Here is a 16,241-nt window from a genome sequence, read left to right on the forward strand (position 1 = left end):
AATTATCAATAAAAGGATAATTAATATTTAGCCTAATCATTCCATTACATACATATCCAAATCCCATAAAAGAACCATGTCTTGACAAGATATACTTGTCACTTTCTAATACTTGTTTGTAACCACAATTATTTAATACAATTTCAAACACGAGATTCTTACGAATCCCTGGAACATATAAAACATTGTTCAAACACAAACATTTCCCAGAAGTAAAAGTAAGTAAAATAGATCCTATGCCCTTGATTGGTTCAATTGCAACATTTCCAGTTTTCACAACAGATCCATCATCAATTGGTTGAAAGTTATTGAACCAATATAGATCTTTGCAAACATGACTTGTTGCTCCTTAATCAACCCACCATGCAACATTATCATCCTACACATAAAATGTTTCAGAAATCATAGAAATATAATTCTGAATATAGTTAAAATTCTGCATGAAAATAGAATTCTGACCTTGTTGCTTTTCTGGATCCTTGGATCCACTTTGTCATGAACCATCCTTGTTCACTTTACGCAAATGACAATCTCTCTTGAAGTGACCTGGTTTGTTACAATTCCAACACACCACTTTAGCCTTCTTGTTGGAAGACTTGTTATCCTTTCCTTTAAACTTCCTTTTTCCATTAGACTTCTTTTGATTCTTTGACCCTTCTCCATCCACCATGTTCACAGAAGAGGAACCAACTTGGTTCTTGCCTTTGGGATTTTTATCAAGTTCTTGAGTCCTTAAGGACTCTTCAATCCGTAAATGGCTTTCAAGTTGAGTCAAAGTCATTTCCTCTTTGTTATGTTTCAGATTGTGTTTAAAGTCCTTCCAGGAAGGGGGTAGTTTGTCAATGATCACAACCACAATAATGGCTTCATCCATTTTCAGATTGTGTTGAGCAAACTGTCCCAGGATCCTTAACATTTCATGGTATTGTTCCATAACAGGCCTGGAGTTAATCATCTTGTAACCCATAAAGTTACTGACAAGAAACTTCTTGCTAGAAGCATCTTCATCCATATACTTGGATTCAAGAGAATCCCATAGTTCTTTTGCAGATTCGAAATTTTGATAGATATCAAAAAGAGAGTCAGACATACCACTGAGAATATGACCACGACATATGTAATCATCATTTTCCCACTTTGATCTTCTTGTTGTTGCCTCCAAAGGTTCATCTTCAACAGATTATGGTAAGACTGGCATGGGTGCACTCAGAACATACACCACTTTCAGAGTGATAAGGAGAAACTTCATCTTCTTCTGCCATCTACGAAAATCTTGCCCTTGAAACTTGTTCAAATTTTCAAACTTACAAGTCATTTCCTTCACAGAATCACCACTTAAGGCTTGGAATTCTTAGAATTGTGTAAAACACTTTCAGATTAAAGAATTTGGGTGGTACTCCCAATATTCTTTAATCGGATAAGACTCAGAGAGACAAGAATTTAGAATGCTTTGATGATAGTTTCGTCTGTACCAGAAAAATGAGACCAAAACTGAATTTATGATCTTTGTCTGTAAACTGTCATATGACAGTTTCAAACTGTCATAAATTATAAAAACTGAAAGTAATCCCAGAGGCCCTGCCCCCGGACCCCGTTCGTTTAGGGGCTTCGCCCCTAAATGACAGTGTACTTTGAAAAGTTGATCAAACTTAAACAAGTGTTTACTCCACACCTTCCATAATTGTTTAATATTTATCAAGATCACCTTTGGTCAACAAAGTAAGCCCATTACACTTAAATAATATTGATGAGAACAAATCACCAACACTTAGGACACTTCTTAGAAAAATGATAGTAATATTTTGTAACATACACGTTCTAAAATTGTGTATTGTTATTATTAAAAGTGAATAAAGTTGAGTGTTGAGTTCTAACAGATATTTTTTACTAGAAATGAAGTAAAACTATGTTTATAATCACTCATAAAATATTGGAAGTCTTATGAGATTCCAATGAATAGCCCAATAACGAAAATTTAGCAAAAATTTAAAATTTGAAATAAGTAAAATTTTACTATTTGATGTTGTAGAGAATCTCGTTAGAAGTGTTTAGGCGAAAACCTCGTCGAAATCCGAGTTATAACGAAGAAGTTATGACCAATCGAAGATCCGCGACAAAAGTGACACGGCGCCGAATGACGTAAAAAGTGAGTTTTTGATAAACTACTTTTTAGCCTTAGTAATCTAAATGAAAGTCGTAGTATTCGTTAAACCGAGAAGTTCAATAAAAAGAACGCCAAAATCTGACTTCGTATGAGGAAGTTATCATTTTTCGAAGTTTCAGCTTAGCAGTAGACAGCTAAAAACTCGAATTTTAGATCGAGTGATTTTTAGCCGACACAACCTAAACGAGAATTGAAGGTCTCGTCATTAGTAGTACAACGGTAAAAAGTCTGACGAAAACGGATGTCAGATGAAGAAGTTATGAATTTTTAACGGATTTTCCTGTCCCGGTCTATTAAAAATAATAATATTAAAATAAAAGTCAAAATTAGCCGACAAAGTCTAAACAAAAGTTGTAAAGCATAATTTTACCTACGCGTGCATATAAAGAACGTAAAAAACGGAGCCCGTATGCGAAAGTTATGGATTTTAGAAGATTTTGGCTCAAAAACCGAGAAATAAGTGGATAATATCGGAAATTTTCGCATGGTCAACACTAAGCCATGTCACCTCGCATGAATAGTATCTGCTCTACCCGGATCCAACGCGTGTTGCCTTCCGATTTGTCCGAAGCCGCGGCCCAACCAGCTTCAACGCGCCTCGCCCCGTGTCACCCTTCCGAGCCTCGCACCTGGCCGCCTTGCATACGCGACGTCTGGCGTCCATCCCTCGCATCCGAGCCAGCTGCTGCGTCCAAGCCTTGCTGCTGCGCCCTCTGCTTTCACCTCCTGATGTCGCGTGTTCCTTCTACCAGCGCAACATCCGAACCTCAGCCCTATAAAAGGAGGGCTGCGAGCCTTCCCGGGTAATCTTTAAAAATTGCCATATTTTACCACTTTTTCCATATTTTCTTCATATTAAAATTCCCCAAAGCCCCGGTATCGATTATAACCCCTGAAATACGCCACGAAGTGCCCGAGAAGCTCGGAAAATTTATTTTTTCGGTTTCGAAGCTCTACCTTCGCAGAGCCCGGTTTTCAAGAAAACTCCCGGTTTTCAACGACGAAAGTCATATTTAGAGCCGAAGTGTTGCCCAAATTATTATTTCGACCCCCGGTTAATTCAAGGTGAGTTCAATATATAGGAACAATTGTATGTTATGTGTTATATGTGTTATGTGCTTTTCAGTTTCATTATTCTGAGTTATTTTCCCGTGTTATTTTTATTCGCTATTTTTAATAGCAAAGTTATACCTTTGACCATGTGATCAGTGAAAGGACTTAGATTCATGGTGGTACTTGTATGTAGCCTCTGGCCATGTAGAACATGTCTCATAAGAGAATGACTTCTATGCTATGGCATTGGCAGAAGGTTAGATAGGACTGGTATGTAGTCTCTGACCATGTAGAGCATGACTCCGTAAGAGAATGAACTCTATTCTATGGTATTGGCAAATGGTTAGACATGGCTATAAGCCTGAAATCTACCGAAATGTTAATCAGAAATTATATGTCTTCTGTGCCATTTGGGCCAAAGCTTTATTGATGCATATCAAGTATTGAAATCGTTATGTCTCATTGATTGTAAATCTTTGAATCAAATCTTGAGTTGATATTGAAAGCCTGACATATGATACGCATATGCTATTGTTGTTCTTGTTCCCTTTTGCTTCTGTCATATTGGTATATATAAGGCATAAGATTATAATGTATCTATTTATTGAATTCACTAAGCGTTATCGCTTATCCCTCTCAATGTTTAACAATTGCAGGCGATGAGTATCCAATATAGTTTTATAGTGCTGAAAGATTTAGAATAGTTAATACTATTTCTCTGTATTTTAAATGTTCAAGTATGTATATGAATAGTAGATTCCTGGGTAGATATAAAATGTAATAAAACTTAGTTGGTTTGTATCCAATCTTTTGTAATCACTTTATCAATATAAAATATTGTTTTATAAATATGCATGTAGCATGTTTTGAGGAAGTAACTTAAGAATAATGTTGGAATAGTATGAAAGTTTGGGTCTTTCAGAAATACAAAAGTTGGGGTCTTTCAATCATGGTATCAGAGCAGTGGTTTAACTGAACTAAATACCACAGATTGGTATTTAGACTTAAACTATTGGAAGTTCAATATATGAACGGATTCATAATAAATATATGGATACAAACCATAGGAAGTACTTAAGTGGGGGATTGGGTAATGATAAACCCTAGTATTTTAAGATATTAAGTTACTTCAGAATTTTCAAAAAATTAGTTTAAGTGAACTAGGAATTTTGAGAATTTCTAAGCTTAAACAAAAATTGTTAACTAAAGATGATACGATATGTATCTGGTATATTTTAGGTTGAATACCTAATGGATTCAAGCACTAGAATATTAAGAAGAGATATGCCTTATATTCTAATATGTGCTAAATGATAAATGAATATAGCATGCCTTAGGGTGCTTATCTATAATTGCTATTATTTGAGAAAGTTTAAGGTCTGTTGCCGACCTTGGTTTAGAAATTTTTATGTTCAGAATTCTAAGAATTTTCGTAATAGAATTTTTCGAAGTGATAAAGAGAGTTATGATAGTTGACATCGATAAGTTTATAAATAAATGATCGCGAGATATCATAAAATAATAAATATGAATTATTATCGTAATAAGTGTATTAATACCAATATAGTGGTAATATACATTTAAAGTATGTTTGATATATAATAACAACTTTGGAAGAAAGATATGCGTTTGAAACACTTTTGGGTAAGATAAATGTGTTGGTGCAGATCCACGAAGTTGTTCCACCGCTATACAGATTGAAGAAGTGATTGTTTAATAGAGTCGAAAGAACCAAAGATGGTGATCAGCACTTCGGCAGTATCACAATTAATGTTGTGCAAGATTTAGAAGAATTAAATGAAGATCAAAAGAAAGGCTAATGAAGTTTTCAGACTCAATAGGCCAAGAATTTGTGATATAGTATGTAGTTTGAGTAGTAACCTTATAAAAGATGTTCAGACTTAGTATTTAATAATACTAAGTGATGATTGACTTCTATCCCATCCTTATAGAAGTTTCATTGTGTGTTAATCCGACTTTAAAATACAAGATTGGGATGGTGAATTGAGTCATTTAGTGGTAAAATGCTAAGCAACTTACTTGTTTAAGGAAGGTAGAATGCTTAGTTGAAGAAGCAATACACTCATAATATTGTATGAGAAGAGATGTTGTAGTCAGTAATTAACAGAGAACCAAGTTGAAGCTAGTAGAGCTTGCTGAGATGCAACCATATTGCATACTTCCTAGGATAGACTCCTATGAAGTAGACTTAAAGGAATACACCTAAGAGAAGAAGACTTACTCATATACAAGAATGACGATGACAAGGAAGAATAATGAAATAAAAAAAATGTGCATGGTGAATTATATGAGTTAAGAGATGATGCAGGTATTTGGAAACCCTTTGTTTTCATGCTACAAGAGTAAATTTAGGTATTGCATGTCTTGCAGAGTAGACACTACCCGAGAAAGAATTTATACAAAGAATTTGGAAGTGAAATTCCTATTAACCTAGGAAAAGTATTAAAATATGCTAGATCAAGCATATGCAGGAGAAGATTCCTACAAGGCGAATATAGGAAATCCAAGATATGTTTGATAGAAACGTGAAATCCTTAATTGAGTCTAGAGGAAATTGTTGTATGTACTTGTTTGAACACATTCATGTGTGATAAGTCGCTTTGTGAAAACTTTTGAACAGTAACTTGGGAACTGCAACACAATACTTGGGACGAGTATGAGTAGGTGTGAATAGTAGTAGAGGCCTATACTACTGGAAGCACAGGACTCACACTTAGATCAGGGAAAGTCACAAGGTTACCAAGGAGCTAGTAATTGATTTCGTTTTATTCATGTATATCGTTACCATCGTTTCGGTAATGACTCAGAAGATGATTGTTTTTACGACATTAGTGGTCATATCAAACCGAGTCTGAAATAGACAAGTATGTTACATGGTTCAGAGAACCAAGATCGATGTAACATCCGACCTAATCCAGGAGATTGAAATGAAAGATAATCAAGGCAATCAATAGAAGTATCGCAATCACCGTTATAGTAAATAATTTTGTAGCAAGAAGTGCTACATACTAGAATATGATTATATTACATCAGAACATGAAGGAAGACGAGAGTTTGGTTCGTTGTGTGTCTCTTATGTTATGCAATTGAAACTCATTAGAATATGACCATTCGATTTGTTGTTGTAGCAAAAGTAAAAACAATATCTTGGGTTTAGTCTATAAACCAAAAAGAAGTTGGAGTCTGCAATGAAAATTTAGTTTTAACTCAAAGAATGGGATCGAAGGCCCAATAGAGAATGATGAGCGGGTGCAAGTTTGAACACCGCTAGTAACTAAGAAGTTTGAAGAATTTGACAATCGTTTGGAAAATCAAAAGTTAAATATAGTACATTTTAGATTACCACAAAGGAAGTAAGTTAAGACTCGAATGTTGTGACTAGTAATTTTCTCGTAAACTCTAGATCTGCTCACATATTATTTGATTTCAATGCCTCAGATTCTTTCGTGCCTTATAGACACATTCTTTTCAGATTACTTGTTACACAATTGTCCAATCATTTCATATAAATGACATAGGAAGTATATCATTACTTGCTGATAAAGTCTATAGAGATAGTACCATAGGAATTGAAGGTTATAATCTTCATGCTAACCTAATTCCTATCTCCTTGCCCAACTTTGATATTATTTTCGGCATAGATTGGTTATCAAAGAACCACACAGAACTCTTGTGCTATGAAAAGATGCTCCAATAGAGAAATACGCGCAAGTATACTTGGACGGAATTGTGGCGAGATATGGTGCACCACTAAAGATTATTTCCGATTGTGATACTCGTTTCACTTCTCACTTTTGGGCGAGAATGAAGCATGAATTAGGATCTCGAGTTGCTCTTAGTACAACTTATCATCCTCAGATAAATGGTAGGAAGAAGAGAGCAATCCAAATAGTAGAAAATATACTGAAGGTATAAACAGTACTGTATGAGCGTAAATGTCATACTCAAATATGTTGGCATGAAGTAGGACATAAGATCTTTGGAGGCTCTGAAATGATTCAAGGCATCACTGACAAGATACAAATTTTCCAAGAAAGAATGAAAGCGGCCCAGGATCGACAGATGTCCTATGCAGAAAAGAGGAGACGAACCGTAGAATTTCGGGTGGATGATTTAGTAACACTGAAGGTATTTCATGAAAAGGCGTTATGCTACTTTGGAAGAAAGAACGGTTGGTAAGCAAGCATACTACTTGGAATTGCCTGAAGATTTGTCAAGTATACATGATGTGTTTATTGTGACTTATTTACATAAATGTTTGAGCAATTATGATGAAACAGTTCCATTTATCTGAGGTGAAACTGGATAATAAGTTAAGTAGAAGAGATCCTAAATGAAAGAACGACTAATCTACGTAATAAAGAAGTGAAGTTGGTACTTCTCAAGAGGAAACACCATCGAGGCTCAAATTATGCTTGGGAAAAATAAGAATGAAATAAGAGTGAAGTATCCGTAATTGTTTTAATCGTTATGATTTCGGGGACGAAATCCTCAAAAGGAGGAGGTATTTGCAACATACACGTTCTAAAATTGTGTATTGTTGTTATTAAAAGTGAATAAAATTGAGTGTTGAGTTCTAACAGATAGTTTTTACTAGAAATGAAGTAAAACTATGTTTAGAATCACTCATAAAATATTGGAAGTCTTATGAGATTCCAATTAATAGCCAAATAATGAAAATTTAGCGAAAATATAAAATTTGAAATAAGTAAAATTTTATTATTTGATGTTGTAGAGAATCTCGTTAGAAGTGTTTAGGCGAAAACCTCGTCGAAATCCGAGTTATAACGAAGAAGTTATGACCAATCGAAGATCCGCAACAAAACCGGCACGGCGCCGAATGACGTAAAAAGTGAGTTTTTGATAAACTACTTTTTAGCCTTAGTAATCTAAATGAAAGTCGTAGTATTCGTTAAACCGAGAAGTTCGATAAAAAGAACGCCAAAATCTGACTTCGTATGAGGACGTTATGATTTTTTGAAGTTTCAGCTTAGCAGTATTCAGCGAAAAACTCGAATTTTAGATCGAGTGATTTTTAGCCGACACAACCTAAACGAGAATTGAAGGTCTCGTCATTAGTAGTACAACGGTAAAAAGTCTGATGAAAACGGATGTCGGATGAAGAAGTTATGAATTTTGAACGGATTTTCCTGTCCCAGTCTGTTAAAAATAATAATATTAAAATTAAAGTCGAAATTAGCCGACGAAGTCTAAATGAAAGTTGTAGAGCGTATTTTACCTACGCGTACATATAAAGAACGTAAAAAATGGAGCCCGTATGCGAAAGCTATGGATTTTAGAAGATTTTGGCTCAAAAACCGAGAAATAAGTGGATAACCAGCTTCCCGGATCTGACGCGTGTTGCCTTCCGATTCGTCCGAAGCCGCGGCCCAACCAGCTTCCGACGCGCCTCGACCCGTGTCACCCTTCTAAGCCTCGCACCTGGCCGCCTCGCATGCGCGACGTCTGGCGTCCGACCCTTGCATCCGAGCCAGCTGCTGCGTCTGAGCCTCACTGCTGCGCCCTCTGCCTTCGCCTCCTGATGCCACATGTTCCTTCTGCCAACGCACCATCCGAACCTCGGCCCTATAAAAGGAGGGCTGCGAGCCTTCCCAGGTAATCTTTAAAAATTGCCATATTTTACCCCTTTTTCCATATTTTCTTCATATTAAAATTCCCCGAAGCCCCGATATCGATTATAGCCCTTGAAATACGCCACTAAGTGCCCGAGAAACCCGAAAAATTTATCTTTTCGGTTTCGAAGCTCTACTTTTGCAGAGCCTGGTTTTCAAAAAAACTCCCGGTTTTCAACGACGAAAGTCATATTTAGAGCTGAAGTGTTGCCCAAATTATTATTTCGACCCCCGGTTAATTCAAGGTGAGTTCAATATATAGGAACAATTGTATGTTATGTGTTATATGTGCTATGTGCTTTTCAGTGTTATTACTCTGAGTTATTTTCCCGTGTTATTTTTATTCGCTATTTTTAATAGCAAAGTTATACCTTTGACCATGTGATCAGTGAAAGGACTTAGATTCACGGTGGTACTGGTATGTAGCCTCTGGCCATGTAGAACATGTCTCATAAGAGAATGACTTCTATGCTATGGCATTGGCAGAAGGTTAGATAGGACTGGTATGTAGTCTCTAATCATGTAGAGCATGACTCCGTAAGAGAATGAACTATATTCTATGCTATTGGCAAATGGTTAGACATGGCTATAAGCCTGAAATCTACCAAAATGTTAATCAGAAATTATATGTCTTCTGTGCCATTTGGGCCAAAGCTTTATTGATGCATATCAAGTATTGAAATCGTTATGTCTCATTGATTGTAAATCTTTGAATCAAATCTTGAGTTGATATTGAAAGCCTGACATATGATACGCATATGCTATTGTTGTTCTTGTTCCCTTTTTCTTCTGTCATATTGGTATATATAAGGCATAAGATTATAATGTATCTATTTATTGAATTCACTAAGCGTTATCGCTTATCCCTCTCAATGTTTAACAATTGCAGGTGATGAGTATCCAATATAGTTTTATAGTGCTGAAAGATTTAGAATAGTTAATACTATTTCTCTGTATTTTAAATGTTCAAGTATGTATATGAATAGTAGATTCCTGGGTAGATATAAAATGTAATAAAACTTAGTCGGTTTGTATCCAATCTTTTGTAATCACTTTATCAATATAAAATATTGTTTTATAAATATGCATGTAGCATGTTTTGAGGAAGTAACTTAAGAATAATGTTGGAATAGTATGAAAGTTTGGGTCTTTCAGAAATACGAAAGTTGGGGTCTTTCAATCATGGTATCAGAGCAGTGGTTTAAGTGAACTAAATATCACGGATTGGTATTTAGACTTAAACTATTGGAAGTTCAATATATGAATGGATTCATAATAAATATATGGATACAAACCATAAGAAGTACTTAAGTGGGGGATTGGGTAATGATAAATCCTAGTATTCTAAGATTTTAAGTTACTTCAGAATTTTCGGAAAATTAGTTTAAGTGAACTACGAATTTTGAGAATTTCTAAGCTTAAACAAAAATTGTTAAGTAAAGATGATACGATATGTATCTGGTATATTTTAGGTTGAATACCTAATGGAGTCAAGCACTAGAATATTAAGAAGAGATATGTCTTATATTCTAATATGTGCTAAATGATAAATGAATATAGCATGCCTTAGGGTGCTTATCTATAATTGCTATTATTTGAGAAAGTTTAAGGTCTGTTGCCGACCTTGGCTTAGAAAATTTTATGTTCAGAATTCTAAGAATTTTCGTAATAGAATTTTTCGAAGTGATAAAGAGACTTATGATAGTTGACATCGATAAGTTTATAAATAAATGATCGCGAGATATCGTAAAATAATAAATATGAATTGTTATCATAATAAGTGTATTAATACCAATAGAGTGGTAATATACATTTATTTTTTTATCGTAATATCTTCTTTCTCATAAGATGAATGATATACCTAAACTTGCAAATTTAGTAAAACTTTTAAAAACATCCAAGGTTGTCACTATCTTTGATTTTTTATTTCAATATTCATTCCTAAACAGTCTAAGATGACTTTTGCACCTATAATTTGTTTTAATATTTTGTTTTATACATTATTAAGACAAAATTATGTAAATGATACAAATGTTTATAAAAATTAACTACTTCAGTTATAGTTACGACAATGGTTCTGATGGTTATAATCTTTTATCATTTTTGTGACAGTGGTTCCGATGATTATAATCTCGTCTTACATGAGTGATTTCTTTTATTCTTTATAGTAAAAATTCAAAATTATTAATCAATTATTTCAAATAAATTATTTTAAATAAATTATTAAGTAAGAGATATTTTTTACTTATATAAAAGGATAATCATTGATTTAAATAAATATATGGAATTATATCACCTTATCATATATATTAATTTTATTTATTTTTTTATTTTAATGCTATTAATTTAATGTAATTAGAGTGTGAAATTTAAATTTAGAAATTTGAAATGAAGAATCAATTATTAATTTAATGTAATTAGAGTGAGAAATTTAAAATTTTTAATTTTAAATTGAGAATTAATAGGTTGATATGTGACATAATAGGTGACATATAACATTAACTAGTTGTGATACATGGGTTAACTTAATTAAAAAAATTAAATATAAGGATCAAAATATTTGAGAACTTTGAGTTTATAAGAAAATAAAAAAATAATGAATTATTATAATGAAAATATTTTTTATCTTTTAAACTTAAATAAATAAAAGAAGTTAATAAGCTTGAATTTTGGAAATTTTTAAATTAAAATGTAAGTTAATTAATGAAATTGATATTAATATATTATTATATTTATTGTAATTATTACATTAAAATATTAGAATTTAATTCAAAATAACTACAAACTTACATTTGACAAAATTGAATGAGAGTGTAACAAGTAGAAAAAAAAACATTCATTTATTAGAAAATATGATGATTTTTAATATTATAACACTTGTCAATAAAATAATAAAATTATTAATTTATTAGAATAGAGAGATTTTTACGACAATGGTTCTGATGGTTCTAATTTTTTTACATGGGTGATTTCTTCCATTATACATATAAAATAAAATTGTAATTTTTTTAGGGATAATGACTTGTAAGGGTAATGAACTTTCGACTTTGTTCATATTTAGTCACTAAACTTTTTTTGGTTATCTATTTGCCACTGAACTATTGAAATTGTTAACATTTTACCCTTATGACCGGTTGTTATCTGTCATAAGGGTAAAATGTAAACAATTTCAATAGTTTAGTGGCAAATAGATAATGAAAAAAAGTTTAGTGACTTAATATGAACAAAATCGAAAGTTCGTTTCCCTTTAAAAAAGTTTAATGACTAAATGTGAACAAACTACCTTTTGTATTATATTTTAGCAAATTATTTATTTTTGTTAAATTCTAGAAAATGAAGAAATCTATGAAAAACCGAAACCGAAATAAAAAACCATTGGTTTGGTATTTTCCAAAATAAAAAATCAAATTTCCAATCTGATTTTGGTTTTATAGAAAAATGAATCATTCTCATCGATGTGAATTATGACCACTGATTTGACATCCAAAATTAAAGAACATACAAAGAACACGGTGATTTGGGTGTTTAAGAGATGCATTCGATTATGAAAGGTGTTTATAAAAAAAATATCTAGATCTAAATCTATATAATTAACACACTAACACTCTCAATGTTACATCTCTCAAACACACCTCTGTATATGATATGAACCCACCTTATATAGAGGTGTTTATATGTATCTCTCTTTCTCTCTTTGTCTCTCTCTCTCTCTCTCTCTCTCTCTCTCTCTCGTCCTCGCTGCCGTTTAATTCATTACCAGGAAGAGGGAAATTCGCTTTTTTAGTAAGCCCTATTAGCTAGTAAGGGTGGGTTGAAAATCTCTCTCCTATGTCACAAGGCTACTTTACCACATGCAAGTGGGTCTACAAAAGTCAAATCATTTACAAAGTCATACATGGATAACTTTGTACCCAACATTCTCCCCCTCAAAGTTAGGAATCGATGACCTGCTTCAAATCATCCCAACTCGAGCAACTTCACGAATCGAGCCTCAAACGTGACGCATGTAGAGATGAGCACCAAATCTTTAATTCTTCCATGACTTTTCAATCTGGGTTCTAGAATGTGAGACCATACAAACCGAGCATCAAAGGGTAATTAGAAGTTTCTCATTCTCCAAAAAATTACCCAAAATTTGAGCATTTATGCGCACTCCAAAAATCTTCAATAAGTCGAAACCCATCATGAACCGAAATCATTTCCGAATCTCCAATCGGATTATTTCATAAACTTCAAATACTCGAGGTCACTTCGGTCTTCAAGTCCGCATAATATGAAAAATTCAAGTTTTGACTTTCCATATCTAAATCTCTCCCCCTTTTTATAATAAAAATGATTATAAAACCAAAAAGGGAATGAGAAAGAGCTCAATTCAGAATTTTTCTATCCAAAACTCCCCCTTAACACATGACATAAACATTTTGCTTAAATCCGGAAAATCCAAAAAATTTTCAATTTTCAACTTCGTTCGCGGACCGCCTATGACAGAATTTTGAAATTGACAATTTCTATCCAAATTTTTGTCAAATGCGATCCGTGAACGAAGTTAAAAATTGAAATTTTTTTGGATTTTCTGGACTGAAGCAAAATCTTTATGCCATGTGTTAAGGGGGAGTTTTGGATAAAAAAATTCTGAATTGAGCGCTTTCTCATTCCCTTTTTGGTTTCATAATCATTTTTCGACTTTAAAAAGGAGGAGAGATTTAAATATTTAAATTTGAAAGTTGAATTTTTGTAAAACCAAAATCAGATTGGAAATTTTGATGTTGTATTCTGGAAAACACCAAACCATTGGTTTTTTATTTCGGTTTCAGTTTTTCATTTTTTTAAAATATTTTTCGGGGTTTTGTTTTTTTTTTTTTTTGTTTTTGTTTTTATTTCATAGATTTCTTTATCAACAAATGTTGTTATAATTTAACAAAAATAAATAATTTGCTAAAACATAATACAATAGGAAGTTTGTTCACATTTAGTCATTAAACTTTTTTAGAGGGAAACAAATTTTTTATTTTGTTCATATTTAGTCATTAAACTTTTTTTCATTATCTATTTGTCACTGAACTATTAAAACTGGTCACATTCACCGATCATAAGGGTAAAATGTGAACAGTTTTAATAGTTCAGTGGCAAATAGATAACGAAAAAAAGTTTAGTGACTAAATGTGAACAAAGTCGAAAGTTCGTTACCCATTCAAATCATTATCCTTTTTTTTTTTTAACTAAGTGCAATTAAAAAATATAAAAAATAATAATAAACCCCAATACCCCCTTTCTTTCCGTCCTTGGTAACGTTGACACCATCACATGCCTATACCTCACCTGCCCCCTTATTCCATCCAAACTCCGTTGGTGAAGAGCTGCCTTTACCCATCCAGTGGCGGAGAGAATTGGGGGGCTGCAGGAAGCTCTGCCCCTTGATTTCTTTGAAACTTTTTGAAAGGCTAGATATATTATGTACAAAATGAGACCATATCTATTACTTATTAATAATCAACCCCTCTCAATTATTAAAAAATAAATGATTACCATATATAAATAACAATGGCGGTGAGAGTTGTGACCAAAATTAAAGATCACGTCTGAATTAAAACCCACTGCCTCCACCCCTATTTCTTATATTTAATTGTCCATTGATTATATACCTATTTATCTCAATTCACCTATTTATCTAAATTCGTCAGTATTATTTATATGCAAATAGATTTTATAATTAAAGATTAACTAAGATTGTTGGGACCTATTTTGATTCCACCATTATGTTTAAAGAAACTGTTTTCGGATTCACAACTACATCACCAAGAGTTCAATAATTTAAATAAATTTTAATTCTTATTACATATATTATTTTTTGTAACTTGTAAATAATAATTTAATTATTATTGATAATTTGATTTATTATAATTATAGGGTAAATCATGAATAAAAAAAGAACCATCTCATCGATTTTTTTTGTATTACACACAATTGCATCTAGTTAGTGATGCTAATAAAAATACATTAGTGATACTAATAAAAATAGATACGTTCCTATATATATCCAAACGTTTTTTTTTCTTTATCATTTTTTTTGTGAATTTTATAAACTCTATTATGATATTTTAATATAAAAAATATTTTAAATTCTTTAAGATGTTAGCCCCGTTATACCAAAATCTTGGCTCCGCCCCTGTACCCACCACCTTCAGGATGTTCACGATCCCCGCTTACTTTTCTTTCTCCTTTATTTTTTCCTCTGCCTTTGCCTCATCAAAGAGGAGAAGAGGCGGAGCTGAGAAGTGCCCAAAAGTTCAGATGATTAAGGGGTGTTGGCTACAAAATATACACATACACATACAAAAGATGGCAATCCTGTTCTTCTTTTTCTTTCTTTGATCAAACCTGAAAATTAGATTTGAAGAAAAAAAGGGGTTGTCTGGAGGATGAAAAGGAGGAGAGCACACGAATACACTTGCAGACCTGCAAATCAACATCTTCATAGGTTTTTCTATTTTCTTCCCTGTATTAATCGACTAAGAAAAACAAAGCACATATAGAACCAATGAGATAGAGACATGCAAACAAATGCTTTCAATGCTCTTCAATTTCATAAAAAGAACATTTTTTTAATCTATATTTATGGTGTATGCAGGGTGTTAGAACGGTATGGTTTAGCCATATCACGTTTTTTGTGAACTCCGTTTGTCACATATGGGGAAACCAGGCTTGGAATACCGGTGATCTCTCCAAAAACAACTGGTACGTTTATAAATATATAAATAATCAATACTAGCAAGAATCTATCATAAATGATTGTTCAAATATTGTGAAGGTGGGTAGGAGTGCTTGCCTTTGGGGAAGGATGGCATAACAATCATCATGCATTTGAGTATTCAGCTCGACATGGATTAGAGTGGTGGCAAATTGATTTTACTTGGTACATTATACAGTTTTTTGAAACCGTAGGGTTGGCAACCAACATCAAAGTGCCGACTGATGCCCAAAAGCGTAAAAAATCATTTGCCATCTCTAATAATACCTATAAATGATTGATCCTTATGTGCATAACATAAAGGATACATTTAAATAAAATAAATGTCAATATATGACTAAGCCTATGTCGATTAATGTATAATTTAAGCCTATGTGGATTAATGTATAATTTATGGATTTATTTATTATTGCAAGTCTTTGGTCAATATAAAATTCACTAATTTATATTTCTTTCATTTTGGTTGCAAATAAATCTTATAAGTTGAATGCAGATATATTCTATAATCTCGAGTTTTTGACTTATTTCATTAGTATTGTTTCTTTTGTTAAATAAATACATTTAAAAATTGATTAAATTTGACGTTTCAAAATAATAAAAAACTAACAAAGAATTTGCACAA

At 32.8% G+C, this 16,241-nt stretch overlaps 1 protein-coding gene across 1 annotated transcript in view; it reads left to right on the forward strand.

Annotated features, from left to right (window-relative positions):
• Positions 1-16,034, forward strand: part of LOC111897837 (delta-9 acyl-lipid desaturase 1) — a 37,924-nt gene extending 21,890 nt beyond the window's left edge. Inside the window, exons 4-5 of the mRNA XM_023893778.3 lie at positions 15,500-15,606; positions 15,680-16,034. Of these exons, the coding sequence (XP_023749546.1) occupies positions 15,500-15,606; positions 15,680-15,896 (324 nt within the window). The 3' untranslated portion in view covers positions 15,897-16,034. The remainder of the gene's footprint in view (positions 1-15,499; positions 15,607-15,679) is intronic.
• Positions 16,035-16,241: the final 207 nt, after the last annotated feature.

Source organism: Lactuca sativa, chromosome 5 (genome assembly GCF_002870075.4).
Source record: "Lactuca sativa cultivar Salinas chromosome 5, Lsat_Salinas_v11, whole genome shotgun sequence".
Lineage (NCBI taxonomy): Eukaryota > Viridiplantae > Streptophyta > Magnoliopsida > Asterales > Asteraceae > Lactuca > Lactuca sativa.